The sequence below is a fragment of the Trachurus trachurus genome (genome assembly GCF_905171665.1).
Source record: "Trachurus trachurus genome assembly, chromosome: 24".
Taxonomy (NCBI): Eukaryota; Metazoa; Chordata; class Actinopteri; order Carangiformes; family Carangidae; genus Trachurus; species Trachurus trachurus.
In genome coordinates, this window is record NC_139910.1 from 11,074,335 (window position 1) to 11,098,295 (window position 23,961).

At 46.3% G+C, this 23,961-nt stretch overlaps 1 protein-coding gene across 2 annotated transcripts; it reads left to right on the forward strand.

Annotated features, from left to right (window-relative positions):
- The first annotated feature begins 11,956 nt into the window (after positions 1 to 11,956).
- On the forward strand, positions 11,957 to 23,397 carry LOC311007509 (sine oculis-binding protein homolog). Of its 2 annotated transcripts, none has more exons than XM_084000726.1 (7): positions 11,957 to 12,251; positions 15,023 to 15,152; positions 15,457 to 15,651; positions 16,208 to 16,359; positions 17,623 to 17,718; positions 17,921 to 20,017; positions 22,512 to 23,397. In XM_084000726.1, the coding sequence occupies exons 1-6, from the start codon at positions 12,159 to 12,161 to the stop codon at positions 20,006 to 20,008; spliced, it is 2,754 nt and encodes a 917-aa protein (XP_083856852.1). In that variant the 5' UTR covers positions 11,957 to 12,158; the 3' UTR covers positions 20,009 to 20,017; positions 22,512 to 23,397. The 2 variants fall into 2 exon arrangements, with proteins under 2 accessions (XP_083856852.1, XP_083856853.1); XM_084000727.1 differs by having other exon boundaries at positions 17,942 to 20,017.
- Positions 23,398 to 23,961: the final 564 nt, after the last annotated feature.

Here is a 23,961-nt window from a genome sequence, read left to right on the forward strand (position 1 = left end):
GTATTCAGCAGTAATTGTGTACGGGATTAGTTTGTGTAGGTTTCTGTCTGGGGCTTCTCATATAGCCCTTCTTTCGACACACAGTGGGTGGAAGCTATTCCCAGCAAACAGGTGCCATCATGTGGCATCAGGTGTCCTTCCAAAAGGTTAGAGGCAGAGAGAGAGGAAGATGGTTTGTCCTAGATATGCAGTTAGTTAGATGAGAGCCGCTCTCAGAGGACACTGAGTTTGGTGGCCACCGACAGCAGGGACAGAGACAGCGACGGCTGTAAAACTGGGATACAGCCCGATCTGCTTATGAAATCAGGTTAGCTCTGTGGGCTCTCACTCCTGTCGAGTTAAACAGGTCATGCGAGGCAAAACAAATGGATGACACCTTGCATGGCGGCAGAGCAAATATACATTTATATGATCAGATTGCCTGTGTTGTGTATTCAAAAAACACTTTTCTGATCGCACGTGGGTCATGAGCTGAGAAAAAGCAAAGACGAGAGAGATCATCCTCTTGGAATTGGGGTCTAACACAGGGAAAGGCACATGATGTTACCCCACAGGACGGTGATGTCAAACATCTTTTTTCATTCATTGTTTGGTTTCCACGGCGACCGCAGCCACCGGCCATGAATCGGGAACAAGAGGATCCATTTATGGCCGTAATTGATGAGCTATATGTGATTAGTGAGAATGAGAGAGAAACCAAACAGCTTAATAGATGTCTGCCTCCGTCCATGTTAATTGAGCCACTTTAGCCGTCTGTTGATACAGCAAAAGGCGGCCTCGTCAGCCTCTGAAAAAAAAAGCAACAGGCCTCCGAAACGGGGCCAAGGTAGAAAAATAAGTACAGCAGACCATCTGGCAGGAATAGAAGGGCCTCTCACCTGATTTACTGGCTTTCATCCACATTCCCTCCCCACTCTCCCTCCTCTGTTTCAGCCATAGTGTTCACAGCCACATTTTTCCTGTCTTTAATTAATTTACAGGTGACTGTATTTTACAGATTGTGGAAAAATTGTCTGTTAAGATTTCAGCATGTGTCCATTTCTAGGTTTTTGACCTAATTAGTATTAATCACACACAATAAAACACAACCAGACATCAATCAGACCACTTAAAAAAAAAAAAAAAAAAACAGGACAGTGTTTAATGGATTTGTTGATATTAATCAAAGAGAGGACGATTGATTGTATGGAAACATGAAATATTATTTCATTGAATAACAGATTCTTTCATTGTGTTGGGGGGATGTTTGTTCCATTAGAGCTCTGCTGAAACAGTTTGTCCCTCTGCACTGGAGTCTTGTTTGGCAGCTCAATCAATAAAAATAAAATTGGAGCGCTCGGTGAAATGAGCTTTCTGGCAAGAGCGAGGAACAGTAGAAATATTCAATAGAGATGGTGGAGAGGGAGACAGCAGTAGCAGCAGCAGTTTGTGCACTTCCTGGTCACACCCCGGATGAGTCTGACTTTAAATGCCATAAAGTTCACTATATATACAGTATAAGATACATTAACACATTTATGCTCCAGCATGAGCTGTGCATTTTGCTGTGTGATGAGAGTTCCTCTATTACTCTCTATTGAGCCATTAAATCCTTGTCCGGCTCATAAGCTGATGCTGGACCGTATAGCGAGGTGTTGTGCTGATTTGTTGTATTGTATTGTATTTTATTTCTTTAAATGATGCCTTCATTATTGTGGTTTATTGTGTAATTTGTTAGAGGAGTTTGTTGCTGGGTTTGTTATCTTGGCTGTAAATCTATATCTATCCTTAGAGTTTTAACCTTTTAAACGAAAGATGGAACAAGACCGGTCAGTGCTTAGTTGTGACTGAACTTTTGTACTATAGGCAGGAATAGCTGAAGTGCAACAGGACAAAAAATAAAGTTTTCCGTCAATAGTGCAACAAATACAGGTATGACGGCAACTGCTTTTTCCACGTTAAATTTAAATGTGAAATACTGACAGGAAAAGATTATTTGCATGAACAAGACTTTAAAAAAGTGAACTAAGAAGAGGTCAGGAAACAAAAATACATTTTCCGAACCCTTCCTTGGCATGACGGTGAGTAGAAAATGAATGAATTATCAATTTTGGGTGAAGTATCCCTTTAACATTTATGCAGAATGATGATGCGGCCAGCTCAAATGATTGCAGTCAGGCGATTATGTAATAATTGTGACAGGCCTAGCCATGGGTATGAAAAGCTTATTAATGATCTATAAAACACATCAAACAGCCACTGTGCTGCTGACTATTAACATATTATCTACAACTTATATAATTCCCTGTTAGTTTGATTGACAGACACTGTAGCTGCTGAGTATGCACCGGCAGGACTCGGTATTTTCACTTAATATGCAAGAACAGCTTGTTTTGAATCCGCTCACCGCAGCTGCTACCTGTTGTCGTTTTTCCTCTCTACTAAGCAAATTAAAGACAAGTTGTTGTCCTTTGGAAAACTGACGCGCTGCACAGAGCGTACTGTGAGTCAGGAATGTGAGTGTGTGAGTGTGAGCAGCTGCTTTTGGAGTGTTTTAGCTCTAAAGTCCCCCACCCCCTCTTTTATGAATCAGCCCCATGGCTTTGAGTTGAGTTTTTTTGGCCACTGGGCAACAAGCTGACGGCAGCACAGGTGTGACATTTGAGTGAGGTGTTAAATGGATTATTCATTAGCCCAAAACAAACTCTTGTTTAGAGTGGAAGCTGAAGACTTCACAGCTGAAGTCTGTTTGCAAAAAGCTAAGTGGATTAGGTGGGAGGAAAATTAGATTTTGGAGGTGTTTATGTGTAAAATATACAGATTAAGTCCCCAAAACAGCTTCTTTATTGTTCCTATAGCAACCTTGTAGTAAGCTGTGTGTTACTACAGTTGTGAAACTTGAAACAAGTTGCGACGGCTAATGACACATTACTGCTGTATCTAATATCAGCTATATGGCTCCAACACAAACACGATGTAAAAATGTACATTTTGCTTGCACTCACAGAGCAATGGTGAATGTGCACAAGCAAACATGAATTAATTATGACAATGTGATCATAGCACTTGTTTTTACACAACAAAGAAATGTATGAAAGGCCCTGAAGAGAGGGGGCGTCCACACGGGGTAGGGAGTAGAGCGTTATCTCTGTGTTTGTGTGTGTGAGAGAGAGAGAGACGTTGTCCATGCGACACCGGCGGCCGTCTGAATAATTCATGAAGCCAATCAATGATTAAAGGTCTGTTGGGTGTCACACCTCACATCAGAAGAGAGGTGACTGTGTGTTATTCAGTGTTTTGGAGATAATATGGACGGTAATGTATAAACTGCTAGTGAAGACACAGCAGAGGAAAAAAAGGAAGTAGAGCCACAGAGGAGGAAATTAACATTCAACTCAAGCTCTCGTTCAACTGTTGGTCAGAGAATATGTAATTTCACTCATGTTTTGGAAGATTTGTTCTGTTGCGTGACTCTTTTATGAGACGTTTTATCACCATACGCAGTAATAGGAGAAAGATTTCATCACGAAACAGCTTACACAGTTGTTGTCACAGCTAATAGCCTTTTGTCTAATGGGCCTTTCCAGGAAAAAAAAAAAAAAAGCACTACCTCATGCAGGAAGTGGTGCCTGCGATGTTACTGGAAGCAGGAGCTTTGGCTTATTCAGAACAGTCAGAGGGGACTGCACCAGGCTATATAGACACCATCTCTGACTGGTGGTGGGCGTGGTTTCGTTTGAACGTTTTAGCAATCAACACTGAAAACTAATAAGCCGAGAACCACTTTGAAATCGAGGTCTCCTTTCAAAAGGCCGCGTTTTACAAGAGATGGATTGTTTCTCTGAAAGAGCGCCGGCGGAGGAAAACTAAAGAAACATGAGACCGTCCTGCATAGGAATGACTCAGCCATGTACTGTACTGAGATAAGATAACAAGGGGAAAAATACAACAGGATGGATGTTGTTACTTTTCTGTGAATAAAGTTATATTATTAAGTTACTAATTCACTCAAAAGCTAAAAATGCTCTAAAGTTTAGTCAGATATAAAGTTTAAAAACTGTTCATTATTCAACATGCCCTCTCATCTCAAACACTGTCCAATCACTGTAAGCAAACACCGTGCTTCCTTTGATATTTGGTGTGAAAGTTGGTGTTACACTGGTTTTTCATGAAGTGTGCTGAGTCATAACTGATCAAAGCTTTTGAGCACTTTAACATTAACACCAGAAGTCTCCATAAACAATCCCCTGTGTCATTGTTGAGTGTAGACTGCGATGAACAGGCATGAAAATATAAGTAGTTAATGTGTGGTTAGCTCTAATGTTATAATGTTATTTTGTCTATTCAGCCCTGATGATAAGTGCATTATTATAACAAAGAGTTGTATATGACTCTTTTTATACATGAGAAAGTAGTTCTTTTTTTTATGGGATTTCTTCATTCCGAAAATAGAGAAGAACTTCCTATTGAATGAAGTTGAAGTTGACCAGACCTCTGTCAGAAGTGGCTGGTGCTCCAGATTCTTCAGGATAGCAGTGACTCCTTTTAGATTTTGTGCTCTACATACCTGGAATAAATGGTATCATAACCCGAGGCACTGCCATTTAACTACAGTGGGACAATTCATACTTCTGATAAAGAACCTGATGACTTTTATAAGTTTAAAGATTAATCCAGAAAACTGTGGAATGTTTTCATTTTGTTTAATGCCTTCAGTCAAGTTGCATATAAGTAAAGGAAAAACACTTAGTCACTTTTGCAGAACCCACATTTATAGGCTATAGTCCCTGCAAACCAGCCTGGTTGAGGACAGTTAATGGATGGATCCGCAAAAGGGATGTTAAAAGGGAGGGGAGATGGTGGGGAGATGGAGCTGTGTGCCGGGAGAGGTTAATAGTGCAGAGAGGATTGAGAGACAATAGGCTGGACTAATGAGTCATGAGGCTGGCTTTACTGGTGCTGAGGCATTTCCGAGCTGCACGCTACTCACTGCCATCGCAGGGCCCACTCACACAGAGATATCTTTGATATTATCGGCTTTGTCTGTGACTTTTTATCAGCTTTGACTGGAGTAACAAGAGAGAAGATGCAGATAAACTGAAAAACAGGATATAAATGGGAAGATAGTTGCTCCACAGTGCTGCAGATTTCACTGAATAGATTGCACATCTCAACCTCAATTGTTATAAATGCAGAAATAGAATATGATTGCACCACTTTTTTCCATTTTTATGATGTAAATTGTTGGTTGCAGATTACAATAAAAAAAAGGCTGCTGTTTTCACCCATGGGTGGATATTCCATTTTGAGATAAACTTCCCCTCCATTAAGTACATCACAAAGATGTTTCAATGGAAATCCATATTAAATTGAACTGATTTCACTGTGTGCCTATACAGATATTTTTCCACGCTGTGCAGCTGTTGGAGAACTGAGCACTGGGACATAGACAAGACCAGACAGTGTCGAGACACAGCCAAAAGCCAAACTGGTTTAAATACTTAATCAAATATGACATTGCATTCCCCTGTGGGGGTTTTCGAGACTCATCTTCATTCCTCCAGTAACTGAACCATATATCTAATGATAATCAGACACCTGATTGAAATAACATGTTTCTAAATTCTGCCGGCTGCAGCGCGGCTTTCGACCTCCTCGTGGAGTCGGTCATAATGATCTAAAATGTTGTGCACACACAGGCTTGTTTGGATCTTGTGCATCACTGGAATACCTCTGAGGCTGGTGCTGTTTTATATCTATAGTCGGTCAGTGCTGTTGTGGCACTAATCCAGAGGAGATCAGTGGGGGCATCAGGGAATGCTGAGTCCAGCATTGTAGCTCAACAGCTGCCCGTCTAGACTGCCTGGCAGCTCAGAAACGATGAATAGATCATCACCACACCCTATCCCAGGATGATTTCACAAATAGAAATTCATGTAAATTTGGAGAGGAGAGAAAAACGAGATGATCGTGGATTAGGTGGAGGTGATGAGCCAAGTGTCACTTTGACTGGAGAGATAAACATTTTGAGGAAAAAAGTTTAACAAAACCAGAATCAAAGAAACAATTATAGTTGTCATTTTTCATAATTTATTGTACATTGTCATTTCTTCCATTATCTTATACTCAAACTGATAAACATTACAACATTTCCATTTATACAAAATATAAACTATAAGGAGGGGAGCGGGGGGAGGGGTATAAATCTAACATCAACCCTTCCCATAAGGTTATCATTTCCTGGGTCTAACCCATGGATGAAGGGGGCGGGGTGTGGGGGTTGGGGGGGTAGTGTCAATCAAACCCTCATTGTAAAAGACCACAACTCTTTAAAAATCACAAGGCAAAACTGACACAAGTCCTGTGGCAACTTAATTGCTACATAACATCTCTGTGTACATTTCTAATAAAAAGACTTGAAGGGCCAAATTATGAAAAACCCCAACTAAAAAAAAAAAGTAATCTGGCTCACACCTTATTTTGAAAATCCCCAATTTGCATGTGCCAAATTTCACTTTAACAGACAAGAAAGAAAAAAAAACATTCTGATATTGATTGCCAGGTGGATCTGAAGCCACAAAAAAAAGGAAAGAAAGAATCTCTGTACACTCAAGTGGTCCGCATTTCTATCAAGACATGTGACATGACAACCGCAGCCCTGAGCATCTCCAAAATGTGGTGGCGTGACTATGGAAACGCAAGCCAAAAGGGGGAAGCTGTGTGCACCGCCATTCCTTTTGATTCCTTGCAGGGGGGTGCTGAAGGGGAGTGGGGGCCGGGGGCCGGGGGCTGGGGGGGGCGGTGGGGATCCAGATGAAAGTTAAAACCCCCTTTTTTTTTATTTAAAGAAATGTCTTGAATTATTATTTTATTATCATTTAAGGAGGACGAAGAAGGTTGTGGAGTCCATCCGTGTTAGTCTTGTGGTCTCTGCGAGAGAGAGAGGAGTGAGGCTGGACTGGGTGGGACGACGGGATGGGAGGCGAGGAGGAGTGCTGAGGCAGAGAAAAAATAAACGGGTGGAGGGGGCCGTCGGGGTCTGAGCTTCAACAGTAGCGCTGCAGGAAAGAGGCTGCCATGACGAGGGGGATCAGGAAGGAGAGGGTGCCGGCGTGCAGCGAGACGCCTGCTCCGGTGGCGGTGGTGGAGTTGGCCGAACTGCTGTAGGTCTCTGGGGCCATGGTGGTGGTCATGTTGGGGTTGGAGGTGTAGTTTGTCCCCATGGATGTGTTGTTCTGGGAGACCACCTGTTGGGGAGGAAGACAAAGAAGGGCATAGATGGATGAGAGGGATGCAGGGACACCAGATACTTTAAAAAGCCTGGCAATTGTCTGATCAAGTTTCAAAACAAGGGGGAATAAAATGAACGCAGCGGCTGTGGCAGAAACACTGTCGATCAATGTTTGACCCAAGGTTTCAATCAATACCACCACACTCTTTATCTGTAGCCAGTCACCAAGCCAGTGTTATGAACTTGTCCTTACAGCACGGGACGACTGGCCTGGCTGCTCAGCAAAAAACGGATTAAGAGACACCCATGTTTCTGCGCCTGCGTTTCGGGTTTCATTTGGCACAGAGCACCCAAAAAGAAACTTTAGATTCTCTCCCCACCTTTTCTCAGGTACATACAATACACTGCACCTGAATCATTAATTCACTGGAGTATCAGCTAATCAAGAGGCAAAGAGACATGAGAAAATACAGAGTGAATATATATATAGTGTGGGAATTGGGGTATAATTTAATTAAAGACAGTCATGAATTTTGAAATCGACTGACTAGGATTCAGGATCATATTAATTTCCCTGGAGAGCTCCAAGTCTAGTCTGCTGTAATCCAGCCCATCCATCGCACCACCTTATTATTAACACGCCTGGAAACATCATTAAAGTCAAATAATCCGTCGCCACACACTCAATATCCAGCCATAATGAACAAAGACCCCCCCATAACCCATAACTCGGAAACCCCCATGATGCCACAAAACATTAGAAAGAAGAAGAAAAAAAAGTGTGATCTTACCTGTGTTGATAAACATATGGCGAACACAACCACTCCGAGCTGAACGATCGTCATTCTGGACATTTTTCTTTATCCTTTTTTGTTGTTGTTGTTCTTGTCGTTGTTGTTATTATTGTTTCTGAATATTTTTCGTTGTGTTTTTTTTATATATATATATATTTTGCAGATTTGATTTCGGCCAGATGGAGGAGGCTGCCCACAGACGCTGCTTCTCTCTAATGTGGACGCTGCATCAGACGGAGCTTTTTATACCAGCTGCAGGTCCGTGACGTAGCCTAGCCTATAGGCGACCCGGACACTGTCGGGCTGTAATAAGAGATATACAGAAACCTAGAGTGGCCCTAATGATGCGGCTTTCTTCTTCCTCTTCTTCTTATTCTTTCTTTCTTCTTTTTTTCTTTAGACCGCAGCGACTTCAATTTATGCTTCTAATAACTCGGTAGGCTATAAGATGATTGGACACATTGATTAGCTAGAAATTTGTGAAATCAGCTCAGCACCACGACACCCCCCCTCTCCCCTTCCTACCCCCCCCCCCCCCCCCTCCTCCCCCCAATTCCGTAGACTTCTCCAGATGATGTTGAAGTGCCTTGCTCCAAGGCATGACGCCCTGTTTAAGTGACCCCACCCACCCACCCATCACCACCGCCGTGCAGTGAGCGCCTGAATGCACCTGCACACTGTGCTCCCTCCGCCATGTTGCCATGGTGATGATAAGGATTGATGGACACTTTTAGTTTCGGCTGTAAAAAAAAAAAAAAAAAAAAAATTGGGACACTAAATTACCGAGATGACAGGCGCCTGTTTACAGCTCATAAAACTTTAAAAACTGGTTATTTCCACTAGGAAATAACAAAAACTGATAAGTTAATACAACCTGTTGCGCTGTGCCTGATGGGTAAAGTAGCTATGGCATCAGCGACACCTAGTGGTCTACACACGTTATTAAAAAGTTTTGTAGGCATATCTGTTATTTGAATGGACATTTAGAGCCTTTATGAATAATATAGGGTACAGTTTCCTGCCGTTGTGGGTGTAATCTTCTATGATCACTCCATAGAGATAGGAAACTGAATAAAATTTTGTTGAAATTAATCAGTGAGGGCAGAATAATAATTGATGATTCAACTTGGAATAACCCTCTGAAGAAAAATACATACAGCCTCACACATGGCTTATACAAACAGCACAACATCAAAGGGTGTGTGTGCAACATATGACTAAACACAGTCTAATCATGTTTTGCATTATTTTTTTTATTTTTTTATATTGTATTAGAGCAGTGGCTCAGTGCTTAAATTACACACTTTCACATCTTTCAGTTAAGTTGGAGAGCTTAATTGTGTGGCCTTTATTGTAGGCTGAATTGAATTGAATTGAATTGGATTGGATTGGAACACAAGATTCATGAACTGTTTAGTGTTTTAGGAAAAGATGGATTAATTAGCCTATTATAGCCTGTAATTGTTTAGATTGCAGGCTGTTTGCTGTAGTAGAGTGAGAGCCATTGTATTTGTTTTCTGTTACATAGCCTATGCAAAATTGTGGGGAGGAAAAAGAGGGGTCATTTTCAGATGTTCCTTCTGCTACAGATCAGTGTACGATGATCCCACTGAACATGCCCGGATCACGATGATTATATTTGCATGTAATCTGACGCAGGGAAAACACCGGACTATATTCACATGGGCGCAACTATTCAAAACTCATGAGGAGACATCGCCCCCCTACGGTGAGTACAGCTCACTGTTTACCCACAGTGGGACTCTGTACTGTAGGCTATACACACCCCCACCGGCCCTTAATGCTGAAACACAGACAGCAACGTTTTCAATCATCCCTTAAACTGACAGGGATAAGTTCACTGTAATCACGTGTCCGCTGCACACACAATGGCTATAAGACAAGCAATGATACACAAAGTGGCCAATTTTTTATGATTCGCTCCAGATGTTGGGGATTGCAACTTTAGACCTATAAATGTTGTCTCTAGTCCCCTGTCATTGGTCTAAGTGGATTTCTGAGGGGGATACTGTTGAGACGGTCTTATCCCCCACCCCCTCACCCCCCCACAGGAACCCAAAGGGACAGTCAGTGCTCCCTGCAGAGGCACCAGATGTGCGATGTTATGGAGAAGCCGAGGAGGGGGAGGAGGAGGGGGGGATGTAAGGGGGGCTTTTGTGAGGCATCAGATAAGCCCCCGGTTCCCAAAGCCGAGCCGGATCGGGTATCATCAGCGGGTCTACGAGGGGGCGAAACCCAAGCCCTGCACTCTGGATCGGATTTCTGTTTACACGAGCGTGGGTCCCTGGATTCCTCCAACCAGAGCAGAGACCAAGGAGCGGCTGGAAGAAGACCCGCACCTACCCACCCCTCCCTCCCCCTGTGTCTGTCTACCTGTTTGTGCGCGGGCTTGGAGGTGAAAGTCCTGCAGAGGAGCACATCTGAACCCAGCTGCCTGCAGCATCGTGACATGATGATGACCATGTTTATGAAAAGTCCATTCATCTCAGTATATAGGTGGGGACTGAGAGTCAAACGGATGGATGGTGAAGTGACACTGATGATGTCTGTTTATGTTTCAGAAATCAACCTGATCATCTAGGCATACATCTTTTCTTTTCATCACCAGCCTGAGAAACACGATCCTCGGTCTCTGCATGGCCTTCACCGTCAGGAATAACCACGGCGCAAATGTTTATGTTCAAAGCTCCTATAGGCCTACATGTATGCGCACACCATGCACCTTTATGTCAGTGTATACCCCCGGGGCATGTGCTGCTTTTGCCCGCAGGCGAAAGGTGGCGCAGGGGCCCAAATGTGGACCTTTCAGGTGTGTTTCAGCAACACACACACGCGCGCGCGTACACACATACAAAGTTAGAGACGCACGGGGCGGTGATCAAACAGATGCCATTTGAGAAAAGCCCCAAACATTCTGCCATGGTATCATTTAACTCACAGCGCTCTTTTCATCTCTTTATTTTAAGACAAGAGTATACAGACAGTGTTTGTACTGTGTCCCCTCAGATAAAACACAGTCTTTGCATTCCTTATGAAATGTATCTGTTGAGATTTGGGAGGGGTGGGCGCCAGGTGTTGGGTTACACCAAATCACAGGGCCCTCCCTTCCCTATCCGGAGAGGGCGGCGTCAAGCTGCGCACAGAGAGCAGGGATCAGGCCGGAAGTCCGACGACTTTGCTTTCACAATAAAAGCTGTAAGCTTGTATGACGGTAAACCTTCATACAAACTTTTTTTTAATCCTGAGATGATAAGATAAAGTGTCTGACATGACATTTATGTATTTATGTCTTTCGTTTCTGTCCTGTCATCAGCATAGGTCAAAATAGGCTAAGAGGCCTAAGTATTTAGTTTGAACTATGCTGATGATAGGATTGTGAATAATGAGGAGCAGTGCAGCCAAATAGCTCCACTGGGCCACAACAGAGGCTGAACTGACTTTGCTTATTCTCTAAGCATTAAAGTGTACCGCCCCTTTTGACATTTATACTGGGGCACAGATCATTTATGGGGCTCCTGCCCCAGTAAAAGGGGTCTGGTGACGCCCCTGCCCTGGATAGGCTAGTGTTTAGTGTTATCATTGACTGGATACTTTTTCACTTTTTTTTTTTGCTTTTGTCTGTATGTTTGTTTATATGAAAGCTATATTTGACAAAGTTTTAATGAGAGGTAGGTTCCTGGTCTGTTTCATTCACTGTTGTGGCCAAAATATTTAGCTGGGATCATTGCATGAAAAATGTTGGATTTTGCGTCTTTCGTAAAATTGTTTTGTCCTTCACTTTGAGTCAATCCTGTTATCGGAGTTCCATAATTGTGTTGTTGAATGGTAGAGAAAACATGTTAATAGGTTTTTAGAAGGGGTTTTACTTTGAAAGTGTTGACCGGAAGTCCTGTCTATAGTACCTGTAGGAGCTCGACAGCGGTGGAGAGGAGAGAGTGGATGAGCCTCCAGCCCGGAGCGCACGCATGTTCAGTGAACTCGAATGGTGTGAAGCTCCAGATGAAGGACTCAGACGTCCGGGAATGACAGCCGCTGTCACCGGGAGTGACAGCTTTCACTCTGACCTGCTCCGCTAAAACGACTCCAGCTGACACCCAACACTGATCCGGATCGGATCCAGCCAGACCAGGACTATGCCAGAGATGGAGAAAGGGAGACCACCGGAAAATAAACGCAGCAGGAAACCCGCGCACCCCGTAAAGAGGGAGATCAACCAGGAGATGAAGGTGAGAGTGAGTTTGATCGCCGCTGTTAGATAAGATCTCACTCGTTCAGAGCTGGTTTCGATAGAGGATAACTTTATTTTACGCACGCAGCGTCTTCATACTCAGCGAGAGTCAACTGCGCACAAATCAGTGCTGGGAATAATCAGACACACACTATGTTTGTTTTCAATGAATGCTCTCCTTGTGTCTTTTATGTAAGCGATCATAACTCACTGAGACACTTAGGAGCAGGCTGTTAGAAAAGCGCACGGCCTCGCGCGGAGTTTACCCCTAATGGAAGACAATAAACTGCCTCTAATAAATATTTATTATCAGTCCAAACTGAAATATGACGCACGCAAACACACACACTAGGGCGCTTTGATTACATCCGTTTGCAGTGAAGAAGAGTATAGTTTGGCCTTAGCCTTCTTATGACGCCATGTCAGGCCAGCTGTGGCCGGACGCGCACACTCTAATGTCCAGCGGAGATCCAGATGTGCGTCACTTCTTCCCTGCTCCTGCGGTGCGCACACTTGCTCTGCCACAGAGGCTTGCCCTCATGCCTCCCAAAAGAGAGCGGGCATTTATATCCTTTAAATAGCCTTCCTCAGCACACAGGGGAAAACACTAATGTACTATCACACCACTTTTTTTTCCCTCCCTCCAGGATGCAAACATCACACCCCAGAAAAGACTATCAGATGTAACTGTTGTTACACTCACTGCAGTGACTTCTTGGTTTGAAGGACAGCTACTGCACAGGCAATAATAAGTTAACCCACACAAACAGACATGATTCCCTCCCACCATTATGAGCCTATTACTGCATGGAAACTAATCCATGGATTGTCCGCTTTGTTTGGGTTTGGACACTGGCTATTTAAGACTGTGACCGTGGTGGTGAGGGATATCTGAGGCTTCTTCAAGCAGGAGCTGAGAAATCTAAATAGACAAGTTTTCTCTTTTTTTTTCTTCCTCTTTTTTCTCTTCTTTTTTTTGGGAGGGGGCGAGATTCTGGCGTTTCGTGAGAGAGGAAATGTGCTCTTTTTGTGTAAGTGGTTTGGATTGTAGCGTTTGATATCCAGGGGAGGTGTAGTGTTACAACTTAACTAATTTTAATCAAAACATGCGAAACGCTATCCCCGCTTGATGTAAGCCTGCCTGGGCTGAATCTCAGGGTCGGCCCCGGTTTGTTGCCTTTGGCTGCAACTCTCTCTGTGGTTTGGGATATGGCTTGTCACTCTCACAAAGCAGATGTTTGTCTGAACTGCCAAAAAGAAACAAAAACAACATTGTGGGAAGTGGAGGGGTGGGTGAAAAAAGAAAAAAAAAATTACCCCGTCTTTGGTTAACAAGAAAACAGAGAGACAAAATGACACAGAGCTGTATCCATATAGGAGAGCTGCCATCAGTGGAGTCCCTCCGGAGAGCACCACAGTGTCCAAATTAGGCATGATGGGAAACATTCAAGACTTTAATTGAAGAGTGAAGACCTGGAGATGTGCACCTTTTTTTTTTTTTTTTTTTTGAAAAAAATGAGTCAGAGAGAGAGAAAGCGAGAGACAGGAAGGCAGGGAGGCGAGCCGAGTTCTCGCTCAGCTGAGGTCCAGCCGAGTGTTGTCTCTGTAATACATCTGTTTCAACAGCACATTCGGACCTACTCCCTCCACGTCAGACCCGAGCGCAGCACCAGACATCTGATACTTAACTTTAATCATCGTTAGGCATATTTAGCTGGATATGATACCACTGCTTGCACTCACCCACACACACTCTCCCAGACGCACATACACACACACACACACACACACACAGCAGAAAGTGAGCAAGCAAGGGAGAGATCCATTTCTTTGAGGCCCTTAGTGCAGAGCAGAGGTCGGAGTGAGGAAAGCAGGGGAAAGAATGTGCAGTCAGTACTACAGCACTACAACACCACCACCACAGCAGACTGGCTGTGCTGGAAAAGGGTGAAACCTGAGAGGCAGAGCTGTGTCGGGTGTCAGGGCTGGAAGGTGCTGGGGTGGAGGGGAGGATGGTAAAGATGGGCGGTGGGTGGGGTGGGAGGGGGGCAAGGGGAGGGACAGGGAATGCTGGAGAGAGGGAGAGAGAGAGAGAGAGAGTGGTGGACATTGGAGAGAGAAGAAGGGAGAGAGGAGAGAGGAGTGGGGCATTTCCGAGAACCGTGGGACCTCGCTGTGGTGTTGGGTGTCCCGCTCTGATTTCTGCCCGTTCCGGATCAGGTTTCTCCTCCAATCCGGTTCTCCCAAAGCCACAGAGAGAGGTGGGTGGATAAAGAGAGAGACCTTTGTGTTTTTTTTTTTTCATCTGGTCGTAATAAAAAAAAAAGAGAGAGAGAGAGAGAGAGAGTCAGAGACCACACATCCCATCTGCGGAGAACAGTTTTCTTTTCTCCCTCTTTTTTCCAATTAAAAGAGATAAACAAAGGATGATTCATAGATTTCACACTGGTGTTAGGTTTTAAACCTTTCCGTCTCAGATTTAGCAAGAGTAAACAACTTGAATACATCATGGAAAAAGCGTCATACTGTACTCCACTGTGCCTGTATTCATTTCTCCAACAGGGCTGGGGCTGAGAAAGAATCCCTCGCATTGATTCAGACTAGGAAGGTCTGATTATGTTTAACATAGGATAAAAAGTTCCACTAACAACCCCGAGATGTATGGTCACAGTTTCCCATTTGCAGGCAGGCCACGGCTCAGTTACCCTATCCCTTTACATACAACGTTAATCAGTGATTTCTTTTGCCCCTCTTTTTTCCTTCATGCAGACGTTCGCAGAAAGCACCATGAACGAGCTCCTGGGATGGTACGGCTACGATAAAGTAGATCTGAGAGACTCCGAGGCCAACGAGATCAGAAACTACAGAGAGAGGCGTCAGCATGTGTCCGTGCTAAAAGGTGAGGGCAGGTGTTGGCGGCTCTGATATTGCTCTATCTAGCTGGTTCTGCAGGTTTTGGTGCAGACATTGAGTCACTGCTCAAATTTACTAGACATTCCCACCTGTAGCTATAAGTCCTCGAGTTTCATTCATTCAGATACATCTATTGTTTCTCAGCATATTTGCACGAAATATCAATGCAGGGCATTGTCACGGGTGCAGAAGTTGTAACAGTATCACGTTAGCCATGCAGTGGATTGATACTATTGTATTACAAGGAAAATTCAAGTCATGCCGTTACAATGTGTTTATGTTTCTCACAGAAAATTCGTTGCCAAAGCCCAAGAGCCTGGACACCAAGGTCAGTCACTCAGTCCTGGCCATGAAGAGTGGAGAGAGAGACTCATCAAGTGTGCCCTCCTCTTCGCCATCCTCCTCTTCCACAAGTTCGTCCTTGACGACCCCCAAGGAGCACAAGAGTGCCCCTGTCATAGTCCCCCTCATAAAGCCATCAGCAGGTATGTGGGCAACGCATGGAGATCACCGAAAAGTCTCCACACTGAAATATAATAAGTTTAATAAGCAGATGTTGTTCCATATTCACACCTTCATATACCATGCACATGAATCCATTTCCAACACACCATGTTGTAACAGAATCCGTGTTGACAAGTTGCTGACTCGAATGTGTTTACATCCATATTTGATGAACAATGTAGGAACTGTGACTCTTGTTGGTACAGGAACTAGTGATCATCTTCCCCCAGTGTTCGCCCAGTATGGATGTAAATATCCCTAAATAAAACCTTCAAGGCTCAGTTTCATTTCAGCGTAACAATGGAAAAGTATATCACTGTGCTGCATTCAAATGCACAAATCTGGTAATAAGGAATAACATGAGAGCTAAAGAAACTTCTTTCAGCATCCTGACAACACACACACACACACACACACACACACTCAGACACACACATCTCCTTGGAAGTGAGCTTTCATCAAAGTGGTGTACCAAGACCTTTTTGCAAACTGCGCCGCACTGACTGCCCTCCTCTCTTTTTGATCTCCCTCCTGCAGTGGAAGATGTACAGAATGTGCAGATAGTGTGTGTTTGGTGCCAGAAAGAAGGTGTAAAACGCTACTCGCTATGCATGGGCTCAGAACTCAAGAGCTTCTGCAGTGAAAAGTGTTTCGCCGCCTGCAGACGGGCCTACTTCAAACGCAATAAGGTTAGTGGAAACCAGAAAAACTGTTGGGTGGTCACATGCATTTAAACTATGGTTTGTCCTGATATGTACATGATGTTTAATGGTAAATACATTTGTTTTCATAATTTTGAATGTGTTGTGTTTACACACACATGCACATACGGGTACTGTATAGGGACAGATTTTCTTCCAGGCTCTGAGACTCAAGCATCAAGTGGTTTGTTTCTGGCAGGTAAACAGACCTTCAGAAACTGATACTCCTGATCTGGTGAGGTCATAGCTGATGGATTAATTTACAGGAATTTAAAAAGAGGGTGGGGGGGGGGGGGGGTTGTGTCTGAGAATATACTTTCTAGTTAGTATGGAGAAGCCAGTATAGGAAAGGTGGGAGGGAGGTCAAAGTTTGTAGAGGACACTTGGTATCAGTTTCGCCTTAATGGAGGACCATTAAGTGGCTTTGGTCTGCAGGACAGGAAAGCAGCAACTACGAAGAGCCGCTCTGATGCACACTGCCGTGATTTTTCACCTTGCTTTACAACAGAGATATACCCTCTTTGGTGTGAGGTGACGTGCAGCTGTATCGCCTTTCGCCCTCGCTGTTGTTTATACTGTGGCAGGTTTATTCACAAGACTGCAGAGACAAAAAGGAGGGCTGAACAAAGTCTGTGCGCAACAAGCTCTCTAGTTTTTCGGAGGCGGGGAGGAAAGTTGCCGTTGGCTTGTTGCTGCTTGTCTGAGAGGAAGGCCAGGAGGCCTGGGGCGAGGTGTCCACTTTCAGTGCATACCTTACCTTCAGCTGCCTCATGTTTCGTAACTCAACACGACTCAATGGGTCACAGAGATGGGGGAGCACTCAGATCCACAACAGATCAGCTTACATGAATCAAGAGGAATTTCCTATATTAATACTGGCAAGGCCATTAATAATATGACAATACATCACCTGCATTATCTCCTTACTCGGTTGTAGGATCTCATCTGTGTCACAACACAGTCATTTTCCTTTGTTGTATTGCCCTTTAGGGTTTGGTATCATGCGTGAAGTTCAACCTGCGTCTGATCTTGATGACAAGGCAATTCATTATAAGCTATTTTTTGCACTCGTTATGCAAGAAGCTCAGATTTGGTTTGATAACCTCAGAATGATTCCAGGGGTAGTATTTAGTTTGAAAGCGAATGCAGCTACATCATCATAAATTTGAGAATTAATCCGTCAAATGCGGGTCTGACAAAGTGCTTCACAGCAGTTGCCATGTGTATCACACTGTGGTTTTCCCCTGTCAGGCCAGAGATGAAGACCTCCACGGCGAGAGATCTCCTCAGCACCCCCATGCAGAGGACTCGCCCAGACTGGTGTTGAAAATCAACAGCAATGTCAGAGTAAGAGGGCACTATCAATGTATCTTTTGTTTTCCAGTGCAAAGTATTAATATACGCATGCTATGAAATTACAAGATTAAAAGAGCTTCATAGACGTGCATCTTAAGAGGTTTGGAAGTGAGTCAGTCTTTCTCCTCCTCACTGCACAAAGGTTGTAAAGTTCAACTCAGCCAGAATCAATCACTTCAATGACCCCCCACAGTCTCTCTCTCCTGTGCCGCAGGTGTGCGACTGGTGCAAGCACGTCCGTCACACGAAGGAGTACCTGGACTTTGGATCCGGCGAGGAGCGACTCCAGTTCTGCAGCACCAAGTGTCTGAATCAGTACAAGATGGATGTTTTCTACAGAGAAGCGCGTGCGGCTCTCACCAGCACCAGCACCAGCTCCAGCCCGAGCAGAACCAGCCAGGAAGGGAGGGCGGAGAGCGTCGGAGTCACCGGGCAAAAGCTACTAACTCCTGAGTCCTGGAACAGCAACAGTGGCATCGGAGAAGCTCGTCACAGAAACCTCTCCCCTAAAGGTCCGGGGGGGCTAATCCACGGATCAGCAGAATCCGCCTCTATCTCCTCCTCCTCCTCCTCCGAGGCGTCCTCCTCCTCCTCTTCTTCCAAGGTCCCCGTCTCTGGGCTGAGAACCCTGGAGAGACCCCTCCAACCTCTCCCGCATCCGCCGGCTGTGGAGGTGTCGCCCCATCCTGCTCCTCTTCCGCATCCGCATCCGCCTCCTCATCCTCGCCCCCCTCTGGATCATCATCCAGTGCCTCAGATCCCCATCCCCTTCATCAGACCTCCTCTTCACGCTCAAGGCCTGAAGAGCCCCCTCGCCAACCCTCCCAGGCACCCGGGTCCTCCCTCCAGCCCCATCCACAGACCCCCTCACTCTCCCCACCTGCAGCCCCCCTCCTCCTCTTCCATGAACCCCCCTGGACTGATGCATCCCTTCCCAGGAGCCTACTTTCCTGGCTTGCACTCCCCTCCTCTGAATATGATGCCAAGGGGTCCTGTCCCAATGCCTCCTCACATGATGAACTATGGTATTCCTTCCTTTAGCCCTCTCCTGCCCCAGCCCACCATCCTGGTCCCGTACCCCATCATTGTTCCACTTCCCGTCCCCATACCCATTCCTATCCCCATTCCAGTCCCTTCTAAAGCAACTTCAGAAACTCCAAGTCACAGTGGGGTTATCCAGCCGGTGCCAGAGGGGGCAGACAGGGGCAGATCCAGAGCTGCCAGGCTGCCGTCTCCAGGGATCCCTGAAGGCGACGGGAGATTGACGGCGAATAAATTGGGTGGAGCCTTGACTCAAAGTCAAGTCCCCTCGCCAACTGAGCCCAGCAGCACAGATTGGGTTAAATCAGAGAGGTCATTCCCATCTCCAGCGTCCACACTCAACAGTGGGACGTCTTCTCCCCGAGCGCAGTACAACGAGTCCCCCTGCTCCGCTGCAGGGTCCGAGGGGCTGACAGACTATAAGCCGCCGCCGCCGCCGCCGCCGCCGCCGCAGCAGCAGCAGCAGCAGCAGCAGCAGCAGCAGTCGGAGCGACAAGTCATCCAGAGGGTTCTTCAAAGACCCCAAGTGAAGCTGGAGCCCAGTGCCAACGGAGTGGTGGACCTATCGGGGCTGGGGGAGTCGGGAACTGGGCAGGGTACCAGATCGGGGCTCCACGACATCATCAGACCCACTCCCCCCCCTCCTCTTCAGCCGCACTCCCCTCCTTCGCACGACGCCGTCTACCACCGCCAGGACTCTCACACTCCACCTTCACGCACCCCGCCCACGCCCAGCCCCACGGGAGCGAGCAGCCACCCGAGCGACGTCGTCCTCTGCCCGTCCTCCGCCCTGAAATCTCAGGACCACGGTCCAAACGGGACCCTCTCCTCCTCCTCGTCCTCGCCCTCCAGTCCGGACTCTTCCCTACCGCAGAGAGTACCAGCAGCAGCGCAGCAGCAGCAGCAGCCCCCCGACCCTGTGGCTGTCAGCGAGCTGGAGGCCATCAAGGAGAACAAGTGCTCCGTCGTCGGCCCCGTGCGGGTCGAGGGCCCGGTGGGTCAGGCGGAGGAGCCCTTGGCGGTGGTCGGGGACGTAGGAGAGGACCCCCATGTTCCCGACGAGGACCATGCGTACGCTCTGCCCACGGCGCCAAAGACCGGCGGGACCACCACGCCGCTGCTCTTGCCCAAACTCAGGGACAAGGGCAGCCTGCGGAGCCCTGCCAATCTGCCCGGCGCCGGAGACATGGAGCCGGCCCTGAAGAGGCGATGTCTACGAATCCGAGATCAGAATAAGTAGAAGATGGAGGTGAGAGATGCTGTTGCTAGGCAAAGCCACGTATACTGTAGATAGATAGATGCATGAGCTCTCACAAGGCGTTATTGTATTTCTCTCATGAATGAGCTCCACATTGAAAAGAAGGACTGGAGCTACTACAGCTCCTTATCGTCTCCAAACATCAGTAGGGACATTGTACAAGCAGCCCGCTCCGGGTGGGATTCAAAAGATCGACAGCTACATATACGCCAAGTTGACTTTAACTGTATTTACATAAGATCTCTAATGCCTATCGCTTTGTTCTGTGTGGCATAACTCCACCCGTGCGGTATTCTGCGCAGATTAAATTAAAAACCCCGGGCAATTACTTCTAAACGGCATTCAAGCGGGGGATTGGAAAATGTGCGCATACACAACATTTGCGCGTACACGCTCGGGGCAGGGAGGCATAATCACAGGTCTCACAGTATGCGCGCGGTCACTAAACAGCGCGGCGCCATAGATAGAGAATCCCAGTAACCTGGCACTCCTCGCTGCTCTAAGGTTACAACAGGGGAAGGAGGTGGAGGGCACAGTCAGGCAGCCAGAGTCACTTTGAAAGGCAATCACTTCACCACAACCTGACAGTCACAATGCTTTGTTTGCATGGCAGCCTGTTTTTCTAGGCTTCGGTTTTTTGGCCAAGATATGCAGAGTGTGTATTTGTTTCAGAGGCAGGGAGAGGTTTTTCTGCGTTTTAGCCAACAAGGGCCCCGATGCTTTTTTGTCCGGAGCGGTTTGCATGTGTATGAGACATGCGAAAGCAGGAGGTTCATTGTCTTAGGGCGAGGGGCAGATGGCTGCTGCCGCCGCCGAATCAAAAACCCATGACCTTGAGGTTATTGGATAGCAACTCTTGTCCAAAAGTGCCAGTCAGAGACACGGATCATATGAAGTGGTCTACAAGTCTACAACTCTTGGTGCTTGGTGCAGTTTGAGGAGTGAGGCAGTGCAGACATCTTTCTGAGGTCGCCGCAGAGACAGAGGTGATTGTCAGGCAGACTGCGAGGCGCTGTTAGCATGAGAGCCAGCCCTCAGCTGTGATAGAGCTCTGGGGCTTCATTAGAAAACACACGGGGGCAGAACCGGAGCGATCCGATTACACATGTCATAATGACACCCAGTTCTGGCTTCGGCTCGTATCTCTCTCTCGTCTCTCCCATATACGATTTTTGCTCTCTCTCCCTCTCTTCTTTCTCCCCCTTTTCCGTCCTTTTCCCTTCCCTTCACTCACCACCGCTGTCCCCTGCCAACCAGATGTTGTTGTTAAGAGTTCAGCAAGAAAAGCCCTCCTAACTTTGGACCAATCGGAAAAAAGGGCCCCTCTCGATTTCACTTCGCCTTCGGATTGGTCGTCCAAACGGCTGTAACGCCACCCGCCGCCCTCCTCACCCGCTGGTATCTGGCCATAGTGAGATCACGTTACCATTTTACTGTATGTCATGAGATTAATCCGCTGATATTACAGAGGAGGCTTGGATTTCAACTGGCCTGCTTTTCTCTCCATATTCTGTTCCAAGCCTCCAAAGGCCAGGGGTCACCTTAATGATTGTGTTTTAAAAAAAAAAAAAGGTGGCTGTTGATAGAGAGAGTACTACATAAACCTTTATCCCGGTGTAACAAGATTCCCTTTCACTAAATCAGTTCCTACTTTACTCCTTGTCATTTGTTGTGGTTTCATGCGGCCCCTTAGTAACCAATACATATGAAATCACAGCATGCTGCTTGTGTCGTGCAGACGGATTTATGGCCCAGCGTTGTGTGTAATGGGAGCTGGCTGCCGCATGTGAATGACTTTAGCTGGCCACCTCTGCGCTTGGAGCCGAACATTTCTGTCCTGTTCTATTGTCTCTGCTGCTAAAAGTGATTTTTTATTTAATTTTTTTTCTCAAAAAAAAAAAAAAATCTCCATTTCTGACAGAATCAGCAGCCAACTGGAGGATTTCACCTCAGGAAACAGCCCGTTTTTTTTTCTTTTTTTTTTTTTTTTGCGTCTCACTTTTCCTTGCCTTTATTTGGGATATTTTATAGCCTCCTGTAATCCGATCCCACCACATGGGTATTCGCTGAGCGTTTGAAACTAAAACGCAATGGGACAGAGGGAGTACAGAACCCTGGTTTGGCCCTTACATGTGTATGTGTGTATGTGTGTGTGTGTGTGTCTGTTTACATTTAATATGTGTTTGAATTAAAGTCTGTGTAGGAGAGAGAGAAAGGAGGAAGGGGACGGGGCCAGATGTTCCTGGTTTGATTGTGTCCTGTGCGACAGTTCCCCGAGCGTTGACATGACTAAAAGCCTCGTTCTCAGTGTTTATGCAGAACGGGTGGATTAAGGAATGAGTGTCCAGGGCAGGAGACGATGATATAAGATATGGCAGAAATGGAAATTACTCTGAATCAGCCCAGAATCTATAACATCTCACCTCTCCTTCTCCCTCTGCTCTCTGTTTTTTTTTCTCTCCCTCTCTCTCTACCTAATGAACAGACTCCCTGTTTAACACTGTATGGCAGTGCCAGATTCAGTGCCACGCCCTCTTGTGGACGACACCAGTGCTAACACCCTCCGAGCTTGTCCCTCCAGCCTGTCAGCCCACCAGTGTTGCTCTGCCTGTAGACCAGCAGGGTGCCAACACCAGGAAGCCGTCCAGATGGCCACGTTATCACCAGTCAACGCGTCTGGGGGAAGAAGAAGACGAAGAAAAAGAAGAAAAGGAACACAACACGGTCACACATCTTGTCTTGGACCAAAGAGTATTGCAGCAGGCTTGTGTGTGTCATGTTGTGTTCGGTGAGGAGTGTTTGATAACGGAGCATCTCAGATCTCCAGAAGTGTGTCTCTCTGTGTTTGTGTGTGTGTGTGTGTGTGTGTGTGTGTGTGTGTGTGTATGTGTGTGCACAGGTTAGTGCGGCTGCCCAGATGCTGCTCCTCCTCCTCCTCCTCCTCCTCCTCCTCCTCCTCCTCTCCCTCTCCTTGCTCCACACAGCAGACACAGCTCTGATCAGCCTTGTGTGGTCTTCTCAGATGGAACCTGAACATGATCTCTTTCCAGGGGAAACGGTTTGTTTTCTCTGCCTGGCTTGCACAAAGAGCCACATTGTTCCTCTCCCCATATCCCACGCTGACTCCCCACTCCAGGTTTTGGGTTACCTGGCCGACGGGGGCTCAGACTTCAGGAGTTTTTTTTTTTTTTTTTTAGTTTTTTTTTTTTATTTGACCGACAGCCAGGAATATAGTATACCCTTCTCCTCTCCACCCCAATCTAAATACGGTACACACTACACACACTGGCTCTGAGGTTTGATTCCTCACAACTGATTGCCTGTGATTCCCCCTCTCCTCTCCTCTCCTCTCCTCTCCTCTCCTCTCCTCTCCTCTCCTCTCCTCTCCTCTCCTCTCCTCTCCTCTCCTCTCCGCTCCGCTCGCTTCCTTCAAGGAAGGAGAGAAATTCTGCTGAGATTAAGACTTAATCCTCGGGCAGTTTACACACCGTGCAGAGAGAGCGCTGGCGGGCGGGCTGGGCCGCTAAGACAGACGACTGAGCGGTGTCACACAGAGGATGCTCCCACAAAGGAAAAAAAACGACATAGTATCGTACACACACACACACACACACACACATACACACAGGAGGGGACGCCCACAGTGGCTGAGACGGTCTGTGTGGACACTTTAGCCGTCCTGATGATGACGCTGGTACAGAAATGTGTGATTTACAGACCCCCCCCACCCCCCCTCCTCCCCTCTCTCTCTCGCCAGTTCACCTGATCTGCCAAAGCGTTAACAGCAGAATCAGAATTCGAATCACTTCAAGCGCCGGGTGCCATGCATGTTCACTGAAAGTCAAGATGGCGGATGTGCATGACACACGCAGCTTAACTGGTTTTAATTCAGATTTTTTTCTTTTTCTTTTTCTTTATGTTAATAGCTCTGATCA